The 18,313-nt window shown below is 41.1% G+C and overlaps 1 protein-coding gene across 1 annotated transcript; it reads right to left on the bottom strand.

The window, feature by feature from the left end:
• Positions 1 to 9,224: 9,224 nt before the first annotated feature.
• On the bottom strand, positions 9,225 to 13,120 carry LOC140342718 (pyrethroid hydrolase Ces2e-like). Its single transcript, XM_072429066.1, has 5 exons — positions 13,042 to 13,120; positions 11,677 to 11,824; positions 10,825 to 10,977; positions 10,679 to 10,751; positions 9,225 to 9,857 (listed from the first exon to the last, which is right to left on the bottom strand). The coding sequence occupies exons 1-5, from the start codon at positions 13,111 to 13,113 to the stop codon at positions 9,671 to 9,673; spliced, it is 633 nt and encodes a 210-aa protein (XP_072285167.1). The 5' UTR covers positions 13,114 to 13,120; the 3' UTR covers positions 9,225 to 9,670.
• Positions 13,121 to 18,313: the final 5,193 nt, after the last annotated feature.

The following is an 18,313-nucleotide window of genomic DNA, read 5'->3' on the forward strand; positions in this document are numbered from 1 at the left end:
TACTAAGGCATAGGGTACAAGCAAGAGTAAAAGAAGCATATTAGAACTGGGTTGTAAAGTGAAGAGTATACTGCCTCTTACACCCTAACCTTTCACCCCACCCCTCTAGCATACCCCTTACACCCTCACTTTGCAACCCCGCCCCAGTAAAATCCTCGCACCCTTGCCTTGTAACTTACGGTACTTAGGATATACTGGGGGTGCAATGCAAGGGTTTAATGGGTAAACTGAGGTTGGGGGGTTGCAAATCCAGTTTGTAAGGTGTATAATTGAGGAGGGGGGGGGGGGGGGGGGGGGGGGGGGGGTAGGATGCAAAGAATGCACAGGAATTATTTAGATAAATCTTTATTTCTCATTTTGTTACAACATGAAATCTTCAAGGCTGCAAACACCAATTAGGAGATACTTAAAAAAAATGACAGGTAACTCAAGCTTTCCCCCTCCACAACTGGGAAATGTTTGGGAATGCAATCTTTTCTGGGATGATTTCCTGGGATGATCCAGAGGACTCTACGGCTCACTGTGCTTTCCTGCCTTTTCTGACAACGTCCGTATCTTTTCAGGAAGTATTTGGGTCAAAAAGTTAGATTTTCTGTGTTTCAGTCTCTGTGCTGCTTTCTGCTGTGTATCAATCTGCAAATAATCTTCATCTTGGTCATACTGTGGTCACAGAACCAGACTGGGTCTGTTCGGATCACTGTGGGGGGAGAAAGAATAAGGGTACATTTTGTTCAGCAATAAACTGAAATGCAGACATGGAAAGGATAATAAAGATGAACCTCAGCCACAAAAACTTCCATTTAATTATATTCCTCAATAGCCACAAAGGATCTAAATCAACTTTGTGGGCGTCAAATGTTTTTGCATTGCCAAATATAGGTAGCAGTGACATTGTACAGGTTGTACATAGCCAGTGGGGAGAAAAGCTGTGGGAGAGACCTAGAAGCCCCCACTCACTACAGGTCACCTGCATAAAACTACAGAGGGGCGAAGACAAGACCAGTCACCCTTTACAAGGAAAGACAACAGCAGTGACTAGTCTGTATTACAGGAAGTTCCCGAACAGAGGTCAAATGTCACACTGGATATACAGTATCTGAAGGTACCGGTAATATACAAAGTGCATAAAGAGTGCTCCCATTAGGCATATTTCAGGTCCCTTGTCATGGGGGGTGCAGTCACCCGGCCTTACCCTGTGCGAGCAAAGTTGGCTCAGTATCTCATGATGGTTTTGCTAAGCATCTTCTCCTCTTCGGAAAAATTGTCTGTAAAGTAAAACAGTACAACTGAATTATGATCAGCGTAACAGTGTGTACAGCACCGTTCATGCATCGTGCACTCCCTTGTCGTTGGAAAGGATCGTGAAAGATCCTTTCCAACGACAAAAATTGGAAGTGTGTACTCAGCTTAAGGTTACTTTTTTCAGGCTAAAACATTTGTAGCCAAGACCATGGCCTTGTCCCTTCCTGGGAGATTAAATAAAATCACAAATGATGTTACAGTATCTTCCTAACAAGCTATGGAAAAGAGGAGTATGTGTAATAAGTGTCTGTATTGTCCTGTCCTAGAGCAACAACTCTACTCATATAGTCCAATGAGTACATTTGGTCACTGTAGGAGTTTGTTACTAGCGGGGTCATAATATGAAAAACAAATGCCTAAAACAAAAAAGAAAACAAATGCAGCCACCACATTTTAGCAAGGATGTGGTGTAATATATTCAATTTGTTATTAGGTTTAAATACAACTTGTAAAACTTTCTTAGCAGAAAAAGGAAGGTCTCAGCTCTGACTGGATCGATGCTTTTGGCAGCCAGTCCATGTACTCCACATCCAGACCCTATCCACAAACATACATACAAAAGTTGCTTTTTACCCAAAAAGTATCTTCTACATCTTCCCTCTTACCCAAATACATGCCACCTTAATAGAGAGCAAACTTTAAAATTCTGAATCCAAACACCTGGGCTCACAAACCTGACATGCTTCTTCACTGCTTACTTCTATATTTCATGGACACTCACTGCTCCTAATTTGTGGAACTCACCAACTTTAGCTCTCTTTATGAAATTTCTCCTGTGCTTAACTTATTCTATGGAATTCAACACCTTCAGCCATCATCTACAGAATTTCTTACATATGCCACCTATTCTGTAAAAACTCACCACTTTCACCCATCTATTTCAGATTTCTCCCACACTGCAATTGTGCTATGGAACTCCCTACCATCAACCATCATCTCTACCATGCTGCTCCTATACTATAGAACTCACCACTTCCAATCATCTTTAAGATATCTTATGTGCTTAACCCATTCTGTGGGACATCTATACCATGAAACTCTCCATCTTCTGCTATGATTCTTTGGAACTCATCAACATCTGCCATTCTATCCAGGTTTTTACTGTTCTGCATTTATTCTTTGGAACTCACCATCTTCTACATTCATGTCAAGGATTTAATCAGCACAGTACATATTCATTTAAACCATTTTTGGTACCATCTCCAGGATTTCTCTTATGCTGAAACAATTTTATGAATATCACCACCTTTTGCTACCTCTCTAGGATTATATGGACCTCACCAGCTTCCGCCATTGGGGCTAATTTATTAAAGCTCTCCAAGGCTGGAGAGGATACACTTTTATCAAAGAAGTTGGGTGATCAAGCAAACCTGAAATGGATCTGGTGAAGGATTGAATACATTTGCTAAAAAATAGCAAATATCTTGCTAAATTACTAAATTAAGACATCCATTCCAGGTTTGCTAGATAACCCAGCTTCACTAATAAATATGTATCCTCTCTAGCCTTGGGGAGCCTTAGGCCCAATATATTTAGAATTTCCCATGTGCTAAACCTATTATTAACCTTCTGAATTAATATGAAATTGAAACAAAGGCTACTGTGCCTCATGTTTTTACATAAATAAGAAAAAAGTACTCAGAACATCTCTGCAATACATGCACATTTAACATTCTGTAAGTGAGATGACAACACTTTCTAAGCTGCAAAACCCAATCTTGTCACCTTTATTTTGGCCTAGACTAACACTTAGGGCTCTATTTATAAAACAGGGAATCTAACATTCCCTCAAACATTCTCTCTTGGGAATCAGTTACTGCCAATAAAACACATGAACCTGGAAGATTCCCACCAGGGAATGTCTGATTCCCTGTTGTATAAATAGATCCCTTTTAGTTGATTGGGTAGACTTTCACTTATACTTGAGAATCCTTGCAACTAATTCCAATCATATCTGAGGCAATGTGACAGATAACATTTTTCACACTCAGCATACATAGTCTTGGTTCTCTGAGTTGAAGGTCACATAGTAAATGAAGGGTGAAAGCAGCAACAGGCTCAGGGCAAAGGGAAAATATTTATATTAAAGTCAATAGATTGTTCAATGACTGCTCACCTTGGTTGATTTCCTACCTGAGGGGCCACCCAGCCATATTCCACCTCATTATTACCAATGATAAATGGCACCTAATGGCATATCTCCTCTGCAGGTTTAGGCAGGAAAACACAGGCTTGTAATGGTAAGAATTTATGCAGCAGTCAGAACAAAAAGAATCCATCAAGCTAACTTTGCCATTACACAATGTCTACAAAGTCTACACAGGACAGGCTAGGAAGGTACAACCCTCTGATAACACTGCAGACCATCTATTGTAGTATTATGAATGGTAGAGAAGTTTGGGGTAAAGTAACATACCATGTTGGAGATGATGGAAAGATTTTTTGCTCAGACTTCATTCGTAGACAGTCCATCAGAGAGGTTGCCTCATATCCACACCTGGACACAAACTGCAAAGGAAATCCAGAAAATATAGGATTCACTAATTTCATGTTGTTTAATTGTCTGCAGTTTTTCTGTCCTGGTGCCCTGAAAAAACTTCACTATTAACCAGAATCATTGAGCAGGACAGTTAAGGTGTATGTACTACTAGTTTACCATGTGCCCTGGCATTATGGCCACTTTACTCTGTGTGATGGCACGATGGAACAATCCTCTGGCCAGAGGGAGAGAACCTGAAATTACACAAACAGACTTGTATTCATTTCAAATGTTCACTTGTTCATTGTGGCTGTTTTTATTTATTTACTGAATTCATTCTGGAAAAATACAAAATCCATCTAGACCTACCCATCTAGACCTGGTCCTATCCATCAGAGCTTGTAGTCACTAAATAAACTATATGGCTAAAAGTCTTTTAATACCTGACCATTACATTTATGGGAGATTGTTGGACATCTTAATCCAAAACCATGGCCAATTTTTTGGAGTTGATCCACCCTGAGACTATAAAATCCTCCACTCTTCCTGTAAGGCCTGGCATAAAATTAAAAGTTGTGAATTTGTGTCCATTTGTGAGGTTGGGTAAGGATGTTGAATTAGAAGACTTGACTCAGAATTCCAATTCATTCCAAAGGTGTTCCAAAGTAGGGCTGAGGTCAGGGCTCTGTGCAGGACACTCAAGTTCCTCTACACCAATATTGGTCCAGCCATGTCTCATTGGAGCTGGCTTTGTACACAAGAGCATGTTTATGATGGGACAGAAGAAGGTCTTACCAAAACTGTTACTACAGGGTTGGAACAACACAATTGTCTACAATGTCCTTTTATGATGTGATAAAAATCAGTGGCCTTCACTAGAGACAAATCGTTTGAGAAGAGGCCTTGCCTTGGAATTTCGTATACTGTTATCCATGTGGTATAGCAAAAACTTAAAGAATTATGGGTTCCAACATGGCTTTGGGTAGTAAATGGCCTCCATTCCTAGATCTAAATCTCACCTCATTACCAGAGTTTATTATTAGTCTCAGCCACCTAATCAGAGCATCACAGTTGGTGGTACAGAGGCTCATGGTATCAGCGTCCTCATGGTATCGGCATCCACCCAGAGGACAGAATTAAGGTGGAGTGTTTTGAGTGCTGTTTGGCCAAACTATGTTAACAGTGGGGGAAATAGGCTATTCCCTCGGTGCTAGACCACTTATTGACAGACCTCATTGGCAGACCTCAATACCACTATAGTGCAGACCTCAGTGACAGACCTTCAGACAGTCCACTACTTATCTAACTCCTGGCTTTTTGCTGCCTCTTCTCTTTTGTGCCTACCCTCACCCATCATGTGCCCAGTCAATGGGGACACACTCTCGGATTAGCTGCATTGCTAGGGAAAAATTACCCAAGATACAGAGATATACAGTGGTTGCTTCTGCGGTCACACACAGCAGGATGGTGGAACACCCCTTTGTATCATCCCCTAGGATGGTGTCAGCATGTATGGTCTGCACCCTGCACCCATAGTGATGCCACTAGTCTCAGCTGTCCACCAAGCATTGGTATATAATATATAATACATATGAGCACCCTAGAGAACCCTAGAGAATTAGACTTAGAAGTTCAGAACTGCAGGAACTGAACAGATAATATCACCCAGCCTTAACTTTAATTGATTTACACATAGAATGAATGAGGAGAAGGTATGAACATGTATTTTTGAGTGCTTGTAGAAACACTCTCGTAAGCAATGCTATGGCTTGCAATTTTTGTTGTTGGAAAGCGCTCCTATTCAAGAATGTGGAAACTGTTTTCTATTAGAGTTCTCAGCTTTCCACCTGCATTAAAGGGGTGCAGGGATAGTGGGAGCCTCCTTTAAAGGGAAGTGCACATGGTTTAGAACAGGGTGGGTCAAAACCCCTCATAAATATTACTGTTGGGTGTAATGCTATAAAAAGGCTTTCATTTAAATACTATGGCAGAATCCTACGTGTTCCAAAAGTTGCCTGGCTAGCACAATAAAGAAGAAGGACTGGGATGGGAGCTCTCATGTTTGTGTGATTGGTAGGGGAACGAGCTGCAATATTTACTTTAAATATTTGCCTGAGATCTGTACAGTGAATAGTATTGGCAGGCAACTGTCCAGGCTCACTACACATCCCTATGAAAAGATGAAAAGCCATTGGGTACACAGAATGCTTGCTGGCATAATACCACCCTCTTGTGACACAGTGCCAGTCAGGGTTGGCTGGGGTAACTAATACCAGAAGCAAAGTACAATAAAACTGGCAGTAATATGAGGGTGGCATTGATATGGAGCACTTGGATAATCTCTGCTCTCATAGTGACACAGCACAATATAACTAACTTCACAAGGGGAACCCAGCAAGGGAGGACAATCCTGATATTGGACGTTGCCATGTTCTGTTTCGTCCTTTGCTTTAGCTGCAGAATTTTCTAATAACCAAATTTGCAGTATGAGCTACCTCTAAGTAATTTTACAACAGCTTGTATAAAACCTATTAAATGTATTTATTACATGAGCATTGTTTTTCTTTTAGTCTGGTCCTTATGAAATCCTGTTAATGATTACATTATATTGGCCACCAGCAGACAGTAGATAATTCTCTTAGGAAGTTCTAAATGGAACGGGGAATGATTCAATTTTTACAAATTTTTTGATAGGAATGGCAAACTTGCTGTTAATCTGAGAAATGTATCATGCCTTTGCATGTAAATGCACATCCACAACATGTATTCAACAGTCACCCTGCAATATAAGACAATTGAAGGCCATTTATTCCTATTTCAGGGGTTAAGACTAGTATAGTTCAGGAAGAATTCAGATGAGTTTGGACTTGAAGTATATAGGCAGAAACTGGTATAGGTTTGATGATACAGAAACTCTTAGACTGGGGTGTGTTGTAGTACAGGCAGTCCCTATGTTACATACGAGATAGGAAGTGTAAATTTGTTCTTAAGTTGAATTTGTATGTAAGTAGGAACAGGTACATTATTTTATTAAATGCAATTAGGACAGATGTTTATATACAGCAGTTCAAATGAAATATACAGCAGTTCAAATGATTAACAACAACTAATTCTCTGCCCAACATCCAACATGTAGTTTGGTTTTGTCTCTAACAGAATATACCTATTGTTTCAGCTTACTATAGTTTACCTAAACAATACACAGCGGATATAAAAAGTGTATTTTTGATGAAAAAAATGATACCAAAATAAATAATTTCAAAACTTTTCCCACCTTTAATGTTACCTATACCCTATACAATTCAATTGAAGAACAAACAAATCTGGTAATTATAATTATAACATTCAGTCTTTTTGGGTTGGAGTCTATCAGCATGACACATCTCGCCTTATTTCCACGTGCTTTGTGTCAGATTTCAAGGACATCTCCTCTCCAGGTCACCCCACAGATTTTCTATTGGATTTAGGTCTGGGTTGAACTTCTACTTCTACTGTATATGATAGCAATGGGCCTGCATGGCCTAATTTACATCAGTTACAGGCACCCATTTGCCCACATACAAAGCTTAATTAAATGTATTAATTACATGTGCATTGTTTTCTTTTTAGTCTGGTCCTTATGAAATCCTGTTAATGATTACATTATATGTATTGGCCACCAGCAGACAGCAGATAATTCTCTTAGGAGGTTCTAAATGGAACGGGGAAGGATTTCCCCGGGAGAGGCACAGGAAGAGATTTTATTGTCCTCAGGCAGTAATGACATACTAAACAACTCATGAACAGAGTGATTTCTGGGTAAAGGTACCTGGTGCTATACACTCACAGTGCCACTAATTCTCTGTGTAGCTTTGGAAGGTGTCAGGGCAGATTTCTATTCCTTGCAGGTCCAACTAGTATCTCAGTTATTAGTTAGAACTAGCAGAATATGTTCTTGTCCCTGAGATTTTGCAGGTATCATTGTTTAAGGTCAGCATATCCTGCTCTTCTGCTAGAAACATCCTTAAGGGAATCTTGAGAGATAAAAATACTAACTGCTAAATCAACCTGCCAACCTCTACCAACAACTGAAATATCTGCTTATAGTGACAAACTTTTTAGAATGGTGATTGGTAAATTTACAATATTATCTAGAGAGATCTACAGCTCGCTGTGCCATCTCTCTGCTCCTTGGAAGGATCTACAGCTCCTTGTGCTCTCCTGTCTCCTCCCGCTTCTTCTGGATCTTCTCAGGGAGAATTTGGGTCAAGAAGTTGAATTTTCTGTCTTTTAGTTTCTGAGATGCTTTCAGCTGTATATCAATCTGCAGATAAAACATATTATTAGGCACCATGGTGTTAGTTACTGTATAATATCCTTACTGTGAGTTAATCACAAACAAAGCAAAAAAAAAATCTTTATGGAGCCTAGACATTCATTAACTTCTGGAGCAAGCTGTGCTTTGATATGCAAAAAAACAACTGCAGAGTTTGCCTTGGATCATTAAGCCTATTCGTTTCCACCTGTGTTGTCTTGGTCCCTGGGTTGTTGTCTTCCAATGGGTCTGTGAATTTTCGGTGAACCAATTTCACGAATTCCATTAAAGTCAAGGGGGGGGGGGGGATTCGGACGTGCCTCCAATGAGCTGTGACCGCAGGTTCCCTCGGTCCAGGTTTGCACGGTCATTTATCAATGATAATTACAGCCCAGGGACCGTGGGAACCTGGACGGTCACAGCTGAACTCATATGACATCTCAATGTAGATTCTCCATTGAGAGGTCATATGAGCTCAGTATGCCTTTCGTCACAGCTGATTGGAGGCACGTGCCTCTGATTCTAGGTATAGTTGAGAAGGTGTCAGGGTAGAGTTCTTCTCCATACTAATATCATTGTTCTAGGTTTGAGCTGGCAGGATATTTTCTGGTCCTTGGGATTTCTCAAGTATCAATGGTCAAGGTCATAATATCCTTCTGTTCTGCTGGAATAAGAAATCTTTGGTGGGAGCTGAACTAGGTATACTCTTAAGGAGTTCCCAAGAGATAAAAATACTAGCTTCCATCCTCTAATGACAATGGAAATATCTGTCTAAATTTACATTGGACTTCCAATGTATGGCTGACTTCCTGCCAAACTTTTTAGAATGGTGATTTGTAAATTTACTGTATAATCCAGAGGGATCTACATATTGTACCATATACCCTGATTAAGTGGGCTGATGAGCTCCAAAAATGAGTTGCTTCTGTGAAAAATAAACTTACCCAGACCTATTGAGCGTAGTTGGCTTTGGCTGTACTACAGGAAGCCGTCCTCACTACTCGCAGCACATACCAATTAATGTTCCCAGTATTGCCTCCAAAATTACATTTTTGTCCATAGCTTAGTAACATGGAGGGAAACGTTAGCCAATCAAACTACATTGCTGGACTGAGCCCAAACTGAACATGACAAGAAATAATCACATGATTTATTTTACAGCAGGAAGAGATTTTATTGTCCTCAGACAGTAATGACATACTAAACAACTCATGAACAGAGTGGGTTCTGGGTAAAGGTGCCTGGTGCTATAAACTCACAGTAGCTTTGGAAGGTGTCAGGGCAGATTTCTATTCTTTACAGGTCCAACTAGTATCTCAGTTATTAGTTAGAACTAGCAGAATATGTTCTTGTCCCTGAGATTTTGCAGGTATCATTGTTTAAGGTCAGCATATCCTGCTCTTCTGCTAGAAACATCCTTAAGGGAATCTCGAGAGATAAAAATACTAACTGCTAAATCAACCTTCCAACCTCTACCAACAACTGAAATATCTGTTTATAGTGACAAACTTTTTAGAATGGTGAATGGTAAATTTACAATATAATCTACAGAGATCTACAGCTCGGTGTGCCATCTCTCTGTTCCTTGGAAGGATCTACAGCTCCTTGTGCTCTCCTGTCTTCTCCCGCTTCTTCTGGATCTTCTCAGGGAGAATTTGGGTCAAGAAGTTGAATTTTCTGTCTTTTAGTTTCTGAGATGCTTTCAGCTGTATATCAATCTGCAGATAGTCTTCATCCTCGTCATACTGTGGCCACAGAACTAGGCCAGGTCCGTTAGGGTTGCTGCAAAGTAAATGTAAACGCAATGATTAAATACTCGTCAAAGCGGTAGCAAGTGTTATTATTTTACTCCATTTGATTTCCAGTTCAATACAATAATCAGATCTAAAGTGAATGTGAAGTAAAATTTGCTTCTGAATTGTCATTTCCTCCTTTGATCGGTTATACCGTGATTGGATACATTGGTAAATCTCACTTAAAAGTATTCATATGGTGTCAAGTATAAAATCAGTTACATCCACCCAAGATTCCGATCACTTTCTCCCATCAAAAGGGAGACTTGAGACTAAAGCTGCATACACAAGTGCAATAATAGTCGTTTGAAAAGATCTTTCACGATCCTTTCCAACGACTAGCACTGCACGATGCATGAACGAGTGCTGTACATATGGCACCATTCTGCTCTATGCAGAGGGGAGGGGGAGAGCGACGGAGCGGCACTCTGCTGCGCGCTCTACCCCTTCACTTCCATTAGGATCATTAGTCGTCCATCGTCCGTGGATCCACCAGGACGGTCGTTCGGACGATGGACGACTGTCGCTGTACACTGGCCTTCTTAACACACAATACACAGACGTGGTACACTGATATCACAACAGAAACCCTGATGTGCCGAAGAAAGTTTTGTCAATCTAAACATACAGCAAACTTGAACACAACTGTGAAAGCCAAATTTTGGGCAAAACTGGAAAAATAATATTTAGATTTTATTGCTATGTCTGCATAGTGGGTGTTTACTACTAATTCTTGTCTTTCTGAAATAACAACTGTCTATTATAGGTGAACCTGTGACATTTATGGGGGGGGGTGTCACCATGTCTTACCCTGTTCGAGCAAAGTTGGCCCAGTATTTCATAACAGTTTTGCTGAGTGTCTTCTCCTCCTCTGGGAAAGTATCTGGAAAATATAACAGAACAATTAATTCTTTGTTTGCTGCAAACTACAGTTTCACATCCCACCGCAAACATACGTGATTTATAGAGAGCGCCATCTCTGATGAAGGGACCTCCTAAGACAAACACAAGATCATCACCGTCATCGGCCTTCACCCACTGAGGTCTCTTGTCACTATACAAGGATGGACAACGCCGGAGTTCATAAAAAAAGACAGGGGATCCAGAATCTGAGGAGGAACAAGATAATTATATATATATATATATATATATATATATATATTATAAAAACATAAACTGCAACGATATAATAAAGTTACAGAGAATATGATAGATCTAGATTACTGATCAATAGTTGGGAACTTCATTTTTGTAATTCCTTGTACAAGATAATGGGGGCACACATCAGTCAGCCCTCAGCCAGAACTGATATTTTGGGAAAGCTGGAAAGTTAAACAGTCTGCCAGTCTTCTCTCGTGGACAGCTACTGTGCTCATTATGGGAGTTTCTGGGGCTGTTTATCCGCTCTACCTATTATTTGTAATTCCTATCATCCTTGCCCCTAATTCCTGTGCCTGAACATCTGCCCTGCACATTATGATGGGGTTCCTATATCGTTGTGCAGAGTTCCCATGTCATTACACCTGGTGGTCCCATTAGGCAGTGTTCTCAACATTTTGGCACAGTATTCCTGGGTCTGTATGTCTTTTGTGCCCGTCTGTACACCCGCTGTGTTCATTATAAAGGGTTCCCATTATCCTTGCTGGTATAATACAGGAGATGTATAGGTAGAAAGGCAGAGTGTTCTAACTGCTGATTGTTAAAATAGTATTAAAAACCCAAAAGAAGACACAGTTTACCAGGCTCCAAGTCCTTTTTGAGGAATTTGCAACACATACAGATAAGAACTGTTTTCTGGTGCTTCATACCTCTGTGCAGTTTTGCTATCTTTAGTCCTGGGATGACAAAGGAGATATCTCCTTGCAGCTCTGTAAATTGATCCCTGATTACCAGAGGGTCATCTGTGTCCCCAAAGTATTCATCAAACAATGTGTAATCTACCCCAGATAACGCACCCTGCACACACAGAAAGCACCACATTGGGAACTGATCACTTCCAAATGTCTCCTGAGATTGGAGCTACAACAAATATCTCCCTGCATACTTTGCATTCGTTGCTTGGCTGCATTGTTATAAAGCTAACCTGTCGGGATCCATCACTTGTCCCAGTTGAAGCTGCCATTGCCCTGAGACACCATGTTGGTCATATCTATACCTCGCTTCCGTCAGCCTCCTGCGACATATGACGGCCATGCTGGCAGGAGGACCTGTCTCAGGAAATACTGGATGTTTCTACCCCCTGGTAAGCGTCTGCATGAACGATTGGTGGTACTAATAAGAGAAGCCATGATCTATAGGAGTTCATCTAGTGTGGGGCATTAGGTTAGGGGTTAGCTTGTGTTATTATCAAGGCTTATTGGGTACAGTCTCAGAAGGATATCTAGGAAAGTTCTGAATATATGGCTCTATAAAAGTATGCCCAGACTGAATTATGTATAGGTAAGTAGAAAGGTAGAAGTGGACAGGCTTTTAGCGAGCAAATATTTAGTGTAGTGTATATTATTAATATAATATTTGCCCGCTAAAAGCCTGTTTGCTTCTACCTTTCTATTAAACCACTTATAGGGTACACATTGGGGGTCAAAGTCTGAAAGATACAAAAAGACAACCAAGAATAACAATGCGCAAATATATCAAATGTATCAAAAGCTCAGAAACAGCATAATGTGCCCAAACAATGGGAAGGCATCAAAACAGCCATATTAGTAGAGGAATCATTAGATACCATTTCAACTATGACCAGTGAAATAAATAGGTCCTGAGAGCCTTTTTTACTAGACCTGTGTGTATGGTAGCTGCTATAACATGCTAGTTAGTATTATTGATGATAATATTGATTGCCATTGTGTGTTGATAAGGCTCCACCAACTTCTTGATCATACTGATTGACAATGTGTTTCACTGGTACTATCCCTTTTTGGCAACCTAACCTATACACATCATCTTCTTAAACTGGGCTTTTCAAGCTGATTTTTATTTTTTTTTTTAGGAAAATGCTGAACCAATATCTCACATGTCACCTCCATCAGGCTCGCATTGATGGTGTTACAGCCTATGAAGATATCATTGATGAGTCGGGGAGGACAGGATACCATATGTCTGGGTGCATGGTTGGGAAAATTCAACTAATACTAAAATAGTTAACATTCAATGAGAATCTTACAATGCCTTACCAGAAACATAGCACGGTTCATCTCTGATTGAAGGGATTCCTTTGGTAGTCCGTCCATGTATTTTGAGTCCATATGGTAGGGGCAGCCAATATTAGAGAGGTAGGGATCACCTTTCCCTACACTAAGATTCAGGAAGAACTGCCATGGTAGGTGATGGATTCCGATTTATCTTTATGCAACACAATGGGCATGAGTTCCCCAACATTTCATTTGAACTTCGGCAAATGTCCATGCTTTATAAAATTATTATTTTGGCATATTTTCATAGAAGAAATCAAAATACTTTATTTTTGTAATACATTACCACTAATTTTAAATGTACAAGCATAGATGTGAAGAAGAATTATTTTCAGTCAATGAATAGTAAAATTCAGAATCTTGCACTCAGTGACAGCCATCCTGCCCACCTACCTGGTGCATTATAACAGTGTAGAGTTTCTTCCTGGTCAGACGTGGTTGCTTTTGTTTCTACCAGTAGAAAAACATGGGGTTTACAGAAAGAGGGATGTGAGGCGTAAAAGAAGGCTGGAGCTCCCATAAAGACACTAGAAATTTTTTAACAGCCCCACCGTGGCAACAAATACAAGGTGTTATAATGACCAGGGGATCTGTAACCCCTTCAGGGTCACCCACCTTACATTCCCCTCCTGCCAGCACCAGCTCTGCTAAGGCATCACCTCCTCAGCTGGTCTAGGTCATGTGACTCCCAGTCAGCTGCTTCACTACATCAGAGGACTATAGTGTTTCGCAGATGCACTTCCCCTGCTGGTGCAGGTGTGAACACCACCAACCTCTCATCTCCAGGACCCCCTCTGGTGGTAGGATAGGATGCAGCAGGTCACAGGGCTTCCATCCATCACATGACCTGCCTTTAAAAAGGAGGTGAATGGCAACAGAAAATTGCCTAAACAAGGGGTTCCTTTGGCTCTTCTTCCAGGTTCCTGTTGTCTGAGTCTCTTGTTCCTGATTCTTTGTGTTTTGACCTCACCCTGACTTGATGCCTGCGCTGACCTCTGGCTTGCCTGACCACTCTATGTCCCTTGTTTTGGTTCCACGTCCTGTTTCTGCCTGTCACCAGTCACCTTCCTCGGCATGCACGGGGGCCTCAACATGGTAGTTGCCCGCAGCGCAACACCCTCACCACTAGAGGCTCTGGTGAAGACCGGGCAGCTGCTTAGACTCTGGGCCCTGTGTACGTCTCTACCAACTGAGCTGGTGACTGTCCTGCCCTTCAGCACGGTGACATTGGGAATCCAATTTTTTCCTCTTTTAGTCCTGTTTTAACCCATTAGATTTTGTGCCTTCCTCTGGATCAATCTCTTGAGGTGTTAAAGCATAAAAAGTGACTGATCTTCAATACAATATTTTAATTTTATTATGTATTGAACTCCATTTGCTGCATGAGATTCTCTTTTCCTTTTTTTTGTTATTCAGTTTTATAATAAATGAGAGTTGGGTGGGAAATATTGGTAAATTCCACTTTTATATCACCCTTGGGTTAGAGAATCATGGTCCATCACTCACCACAGTGGTTTGCAGGTCCTTACATGTGTGAGATGGGAAACACTGTAGTGTATGATGATCTTCAATGGAAGTCTATGGACATCTTGAGAAAAATCATATAGTTATGTTTCTTATGAACAGTGGTGGGTAAAACCATAAAGCATTCTAAAATGAAACTTGAGAGTAGAGTCATTGGTAGGTGCCAATTTTTGTAGATAATGGTAGAAAACGTCATGAAAAAGATTCCAGAAATTCTTGATGAAAGGCCAACATTTTTTGCAGTAATTTTATGATGGTTGAATAAAATGCTTACTCAAATGTATGACAACTGAAAATGAGCATCTAAGAATCTAAAAATCTCTGAAATATAAAAAAAAAATCTAATTTTTCCCTAAACAGCAAGGATGAAATTACAGCACAAAAAGTTTATTTTTCAAGCTGCAGTTTGGAGAACCTATAAAACAAAACTCAATACACCATCACCATTGTTCTAAATATGTTACATACTCTTGACCTTCATTCTTCTCAAAATGTTGCATACTTAAGACGGCTGTTTTTGCCGTTCCCCACAATAACACTCATCACATTTCACTCATGTATATCCACCACAGTAACCAGGGGTGTAGTCGCAAAAAAAGAAGAGGGGGCACGGTACATGCCCGCCCCATTACACCGCTGCTTGTGTCACTCAAAGGGGAAGACACCTCCCCCAGACTAATGTCATAAAACCAGACCCCGCTCACTCTCCCGTTGCAGGTCTGAGCTTGCGATAGGAGAAGGGGTGAGTTGTATTTAGAGAGACACCCCACCCACCGCCCGAAGCCTATGATCAGTACGGAGTACATGGTCTGCGGCTCTGGCCGATGCGGCCCTGGCCGATGCGCCCCTCCACCGCAGTCCTTCTCCTGATCCCTCGTGGGGTGGACCAGCCAGAGCTGCAGACCACCAAAGACTTCTTTGTAAAAAAAAAAGAGTGGGCACGCTGTTGCCACCCAAGCCCGCCCGACTACACCCCTATCAATAACCCATGCTTCAGCTTTTGCCACCACCAGCCCATGCATGTGCATCAAGTACTACAGCTGGCAATTTTTATTTTCTGGGACCACTTTCTCCAAAGCGAGATAGCTGATGCAGAAAAATGTAATTCAGGGAGGAATGGGTAAGGGCTATACTGTGAAAACACAAGAAAGTCCACTTTAAATTCTCAAAAAATCATTTACAGTGAAGAAATTTCAATAAACTTGTCGATCTTCTCACCAGTTACTATATATCCTTTTTGATTCCTATAGTCCCGACAATAAAGGCACAGCTAGAGAGTTCTTCACAACTGTTATAATCACAAAGTTATTGTGCTCATTACACTATCAGCATTCCCCATCTGCTATGGTAGGGGCAGCCAATATTAGAGAGGTAGGGATCACCTTTCCCTACACTAAGATTCAGGAAGAACTGCCATGGTAGGTGATGGATTCCGATTTACCTTTATGAAACACAATGAGCATGAGTTCCCCAACATTTCATTTGAACTTCAGCAAATGTCCATGCTTTATAAAAAAATATTATTTTGCCATATTTTCATAGAAGAAATCAAAATACTTTATTTTTGTAATACATTACCACTAATTTTAAATGTACAAGCATAGATGTGAAGAATTATTTTCAGTCAATGAATAGTAAAATTCAGAATCTTGCACTCAGGGACAGCCATCCTGCCCACCTACCTGGTGCATTATAACAATGTAGAGTTCCTTACGCCCTCCTGGTCAGACGTGGTTGCTTTTGTTTCTACCAGTAGAAAAACATGGGGTTTACAGAAAGAGGGATGTAAGGCTTAACAGAAGGCTGGAGCTCCCATAAAGACACTAGAAATTTTTTAACAGCCCCAGAAAAGAGAACCGGTCCAAGGACTGACCCTTGGGGAACACCAACAGGGAGGAGAGTGGGAGAGGAGCAATTACCATTGAAAGAAACTTGAGAGGAGCCGTCAGACAGATGGGAAGAAAGCCAAGAGAGCACAGTGTTACAGATACCAATAGAGCGCATGATTTGTATTAGAAGGGGGTGATCAACAGTGTCAAAAGCAGAGGAAAGATCAAGGAGAAGGAGGAGGGAAATGTTACTTTGAGACTTAGCTCTGTGGAGGCCCTCTGCCACTTTAGTAAGTGGAATTGGCAGCTTGAAAGCCAGCCTGGAGGGGGTCAAGGAGAGAGTTGGTGCTCAGGTAATTGGTGAGTGTTTTGTAGAGGTTCAAGGATTTTGGAGACATATGGGAGAAGGGAGATAGATGGTAGCTAGAAAGTATGGAGAGGTCCAGTGAGGGTTTCCTCAGGATAGGGAGAATTATGGCATGTTTGAAAGCAGAGGGGTATTTACCAATAGTTCGGTTAGGGCAGGGGCCAGGATGGAGGAATGGGCACAGAGTAGATCAGAGGGAATTGGATCAAGCAGACAGGTAGTAGATGCAGATGATGAAAGAAGAAAGGAGACTTGATCCACAGTAACAGGGCTGAGGGAGGCCAATGATGATTTACAGGTGGAAGGGGTGGATATGGTTGGAGTGGCTCAGTGAGCAAAGACATCATGTCTGATTTTGTCAATTTTCCCTCTAAAGTAGGTGGTTATGTCATGGGCAGAGAAGGTTATTGTGGGGTTTAGGAGGGAGTCAATTGTTGAGAAGAGGTTGCGTGAGCTGGAAGCTTGAGAGGAAATTAATGCGGAGAACTAATTTTGCTTGGTGACAGTGAGCTCTGTGTTAAAGCTTTGTAGCGTGATTGTTGTGCCAGGGTCAGGGGTTAGCAGGACGGGGGTTATGGAAGGTGGCAGGGGCAACCTTATCCAGAGCCAGAGAAAGAGTGTCGTTAAACTGAGTGGCAGCTTTATCCGGAGATGTGATTTTAGATGCACCAAAACAATTATTTATAATATTACTTTTTTTTACATCACAATGAAGTGAAACCTTCAGCAGTTCGAATATGTGTATTGACCTCAGCCTGACTTTGACTATACCTGATCGCTGCCTGCCCTGACCTCTGGCTTGCCTGACCACTCTTTGTCCCTTGTTTTGATGCCACGTCCTGTTTCTGCCTGTCACCAGTCACCTGCCTCGGCATGCACAAGGACCTCAACTTGGCAGTTGCCCGCAGCGCAACACCCTGACTACTTGAGGCTCTGGTGAAGACCGGGCAGCTGCTTAGACTCTGGGCCCTGTGTACGTCTCTACCAACTGAGCTGGTGACTGTCCTGCCCTTCAGCATGGTGACATTGGGAATCCAATTTTTTCCTTTTAGTCCTGTTTTAACCCATTAGATTTTGTGCCTTCCTCTGGATAAATCTCTTGAGGTGTTAAAGCATAAAAAGTGACTGATCTTCAATACAATATTTTAATTTTATTATGTATTGAACTCCATTTGCTGCATGAGATTCTCTTTTCCTTTTTTTTTGTTATTCAGTTTAATATTAAATGAGAGTTGGGTGGGAAATATTGGTTTAAATTCCACTTTTATATGACCCTTGGGTTAGAGAATCATAGTCCATCACACACCACCATCAGTGTATGATGATCTTCAATGGAAGTCTACGGACATCTTGAGAAAAATCATATAGTTATGTTTCTTATAAACAGTGGTGGGTAAAGCCATGAAGCATTCAAATGAAACCTGAGGGTAGAGTCATTGGTACGTGCCAATTTTTGTAGATAATGGTAGAAAACGTCATAGAGTATCAAAAAGATTCCAGAAATTCGATGAAAGGCCAACATTTTTGCAGTAAC

The sequence above is a fragment of the Pyxicephalus adspersus genome, chromosome 12 (assembly GCF_032062135.1).
Source record: "Pyxicephalus adspersus chromosome 12, UCB_Pads_2.0, whole genome shotgun sequence".
In the NCBI taxonomy this organism is placed as follows: domain Eukaryota; kingdom Metazoa; phylum Chordata; class Amphibia; order Anura; family Pyxicephalidae; genus Pyxicephalus; species Pyxicephalus adspersus.

Excerpts from the sequence above, each read along its gene's own strand:
- LOC140342718 (XM_072429066.1), bottom strand. The coding sequence starts at position 13,113 with ATGGACTCAAAATACATGGACGGACTACCAAAGGAATCCCTTCAATCA. Across the intron at positions 11,825-13,041 it reads TGAACCGTGCTATGTTTCTG|GGTGCGTTATCTGGGGTAGA; the intron begins GTAAGGCATTGT and ends CTGTGTGTGCAG. Across the intron at positions 10,752-10,824 it reads TGGCGCTCTCTATAAATCAC|ATACTTTCCCAGAGGAGGAG; the intron begins GTATGTTTGCGG and ends TATATTTTCCAG.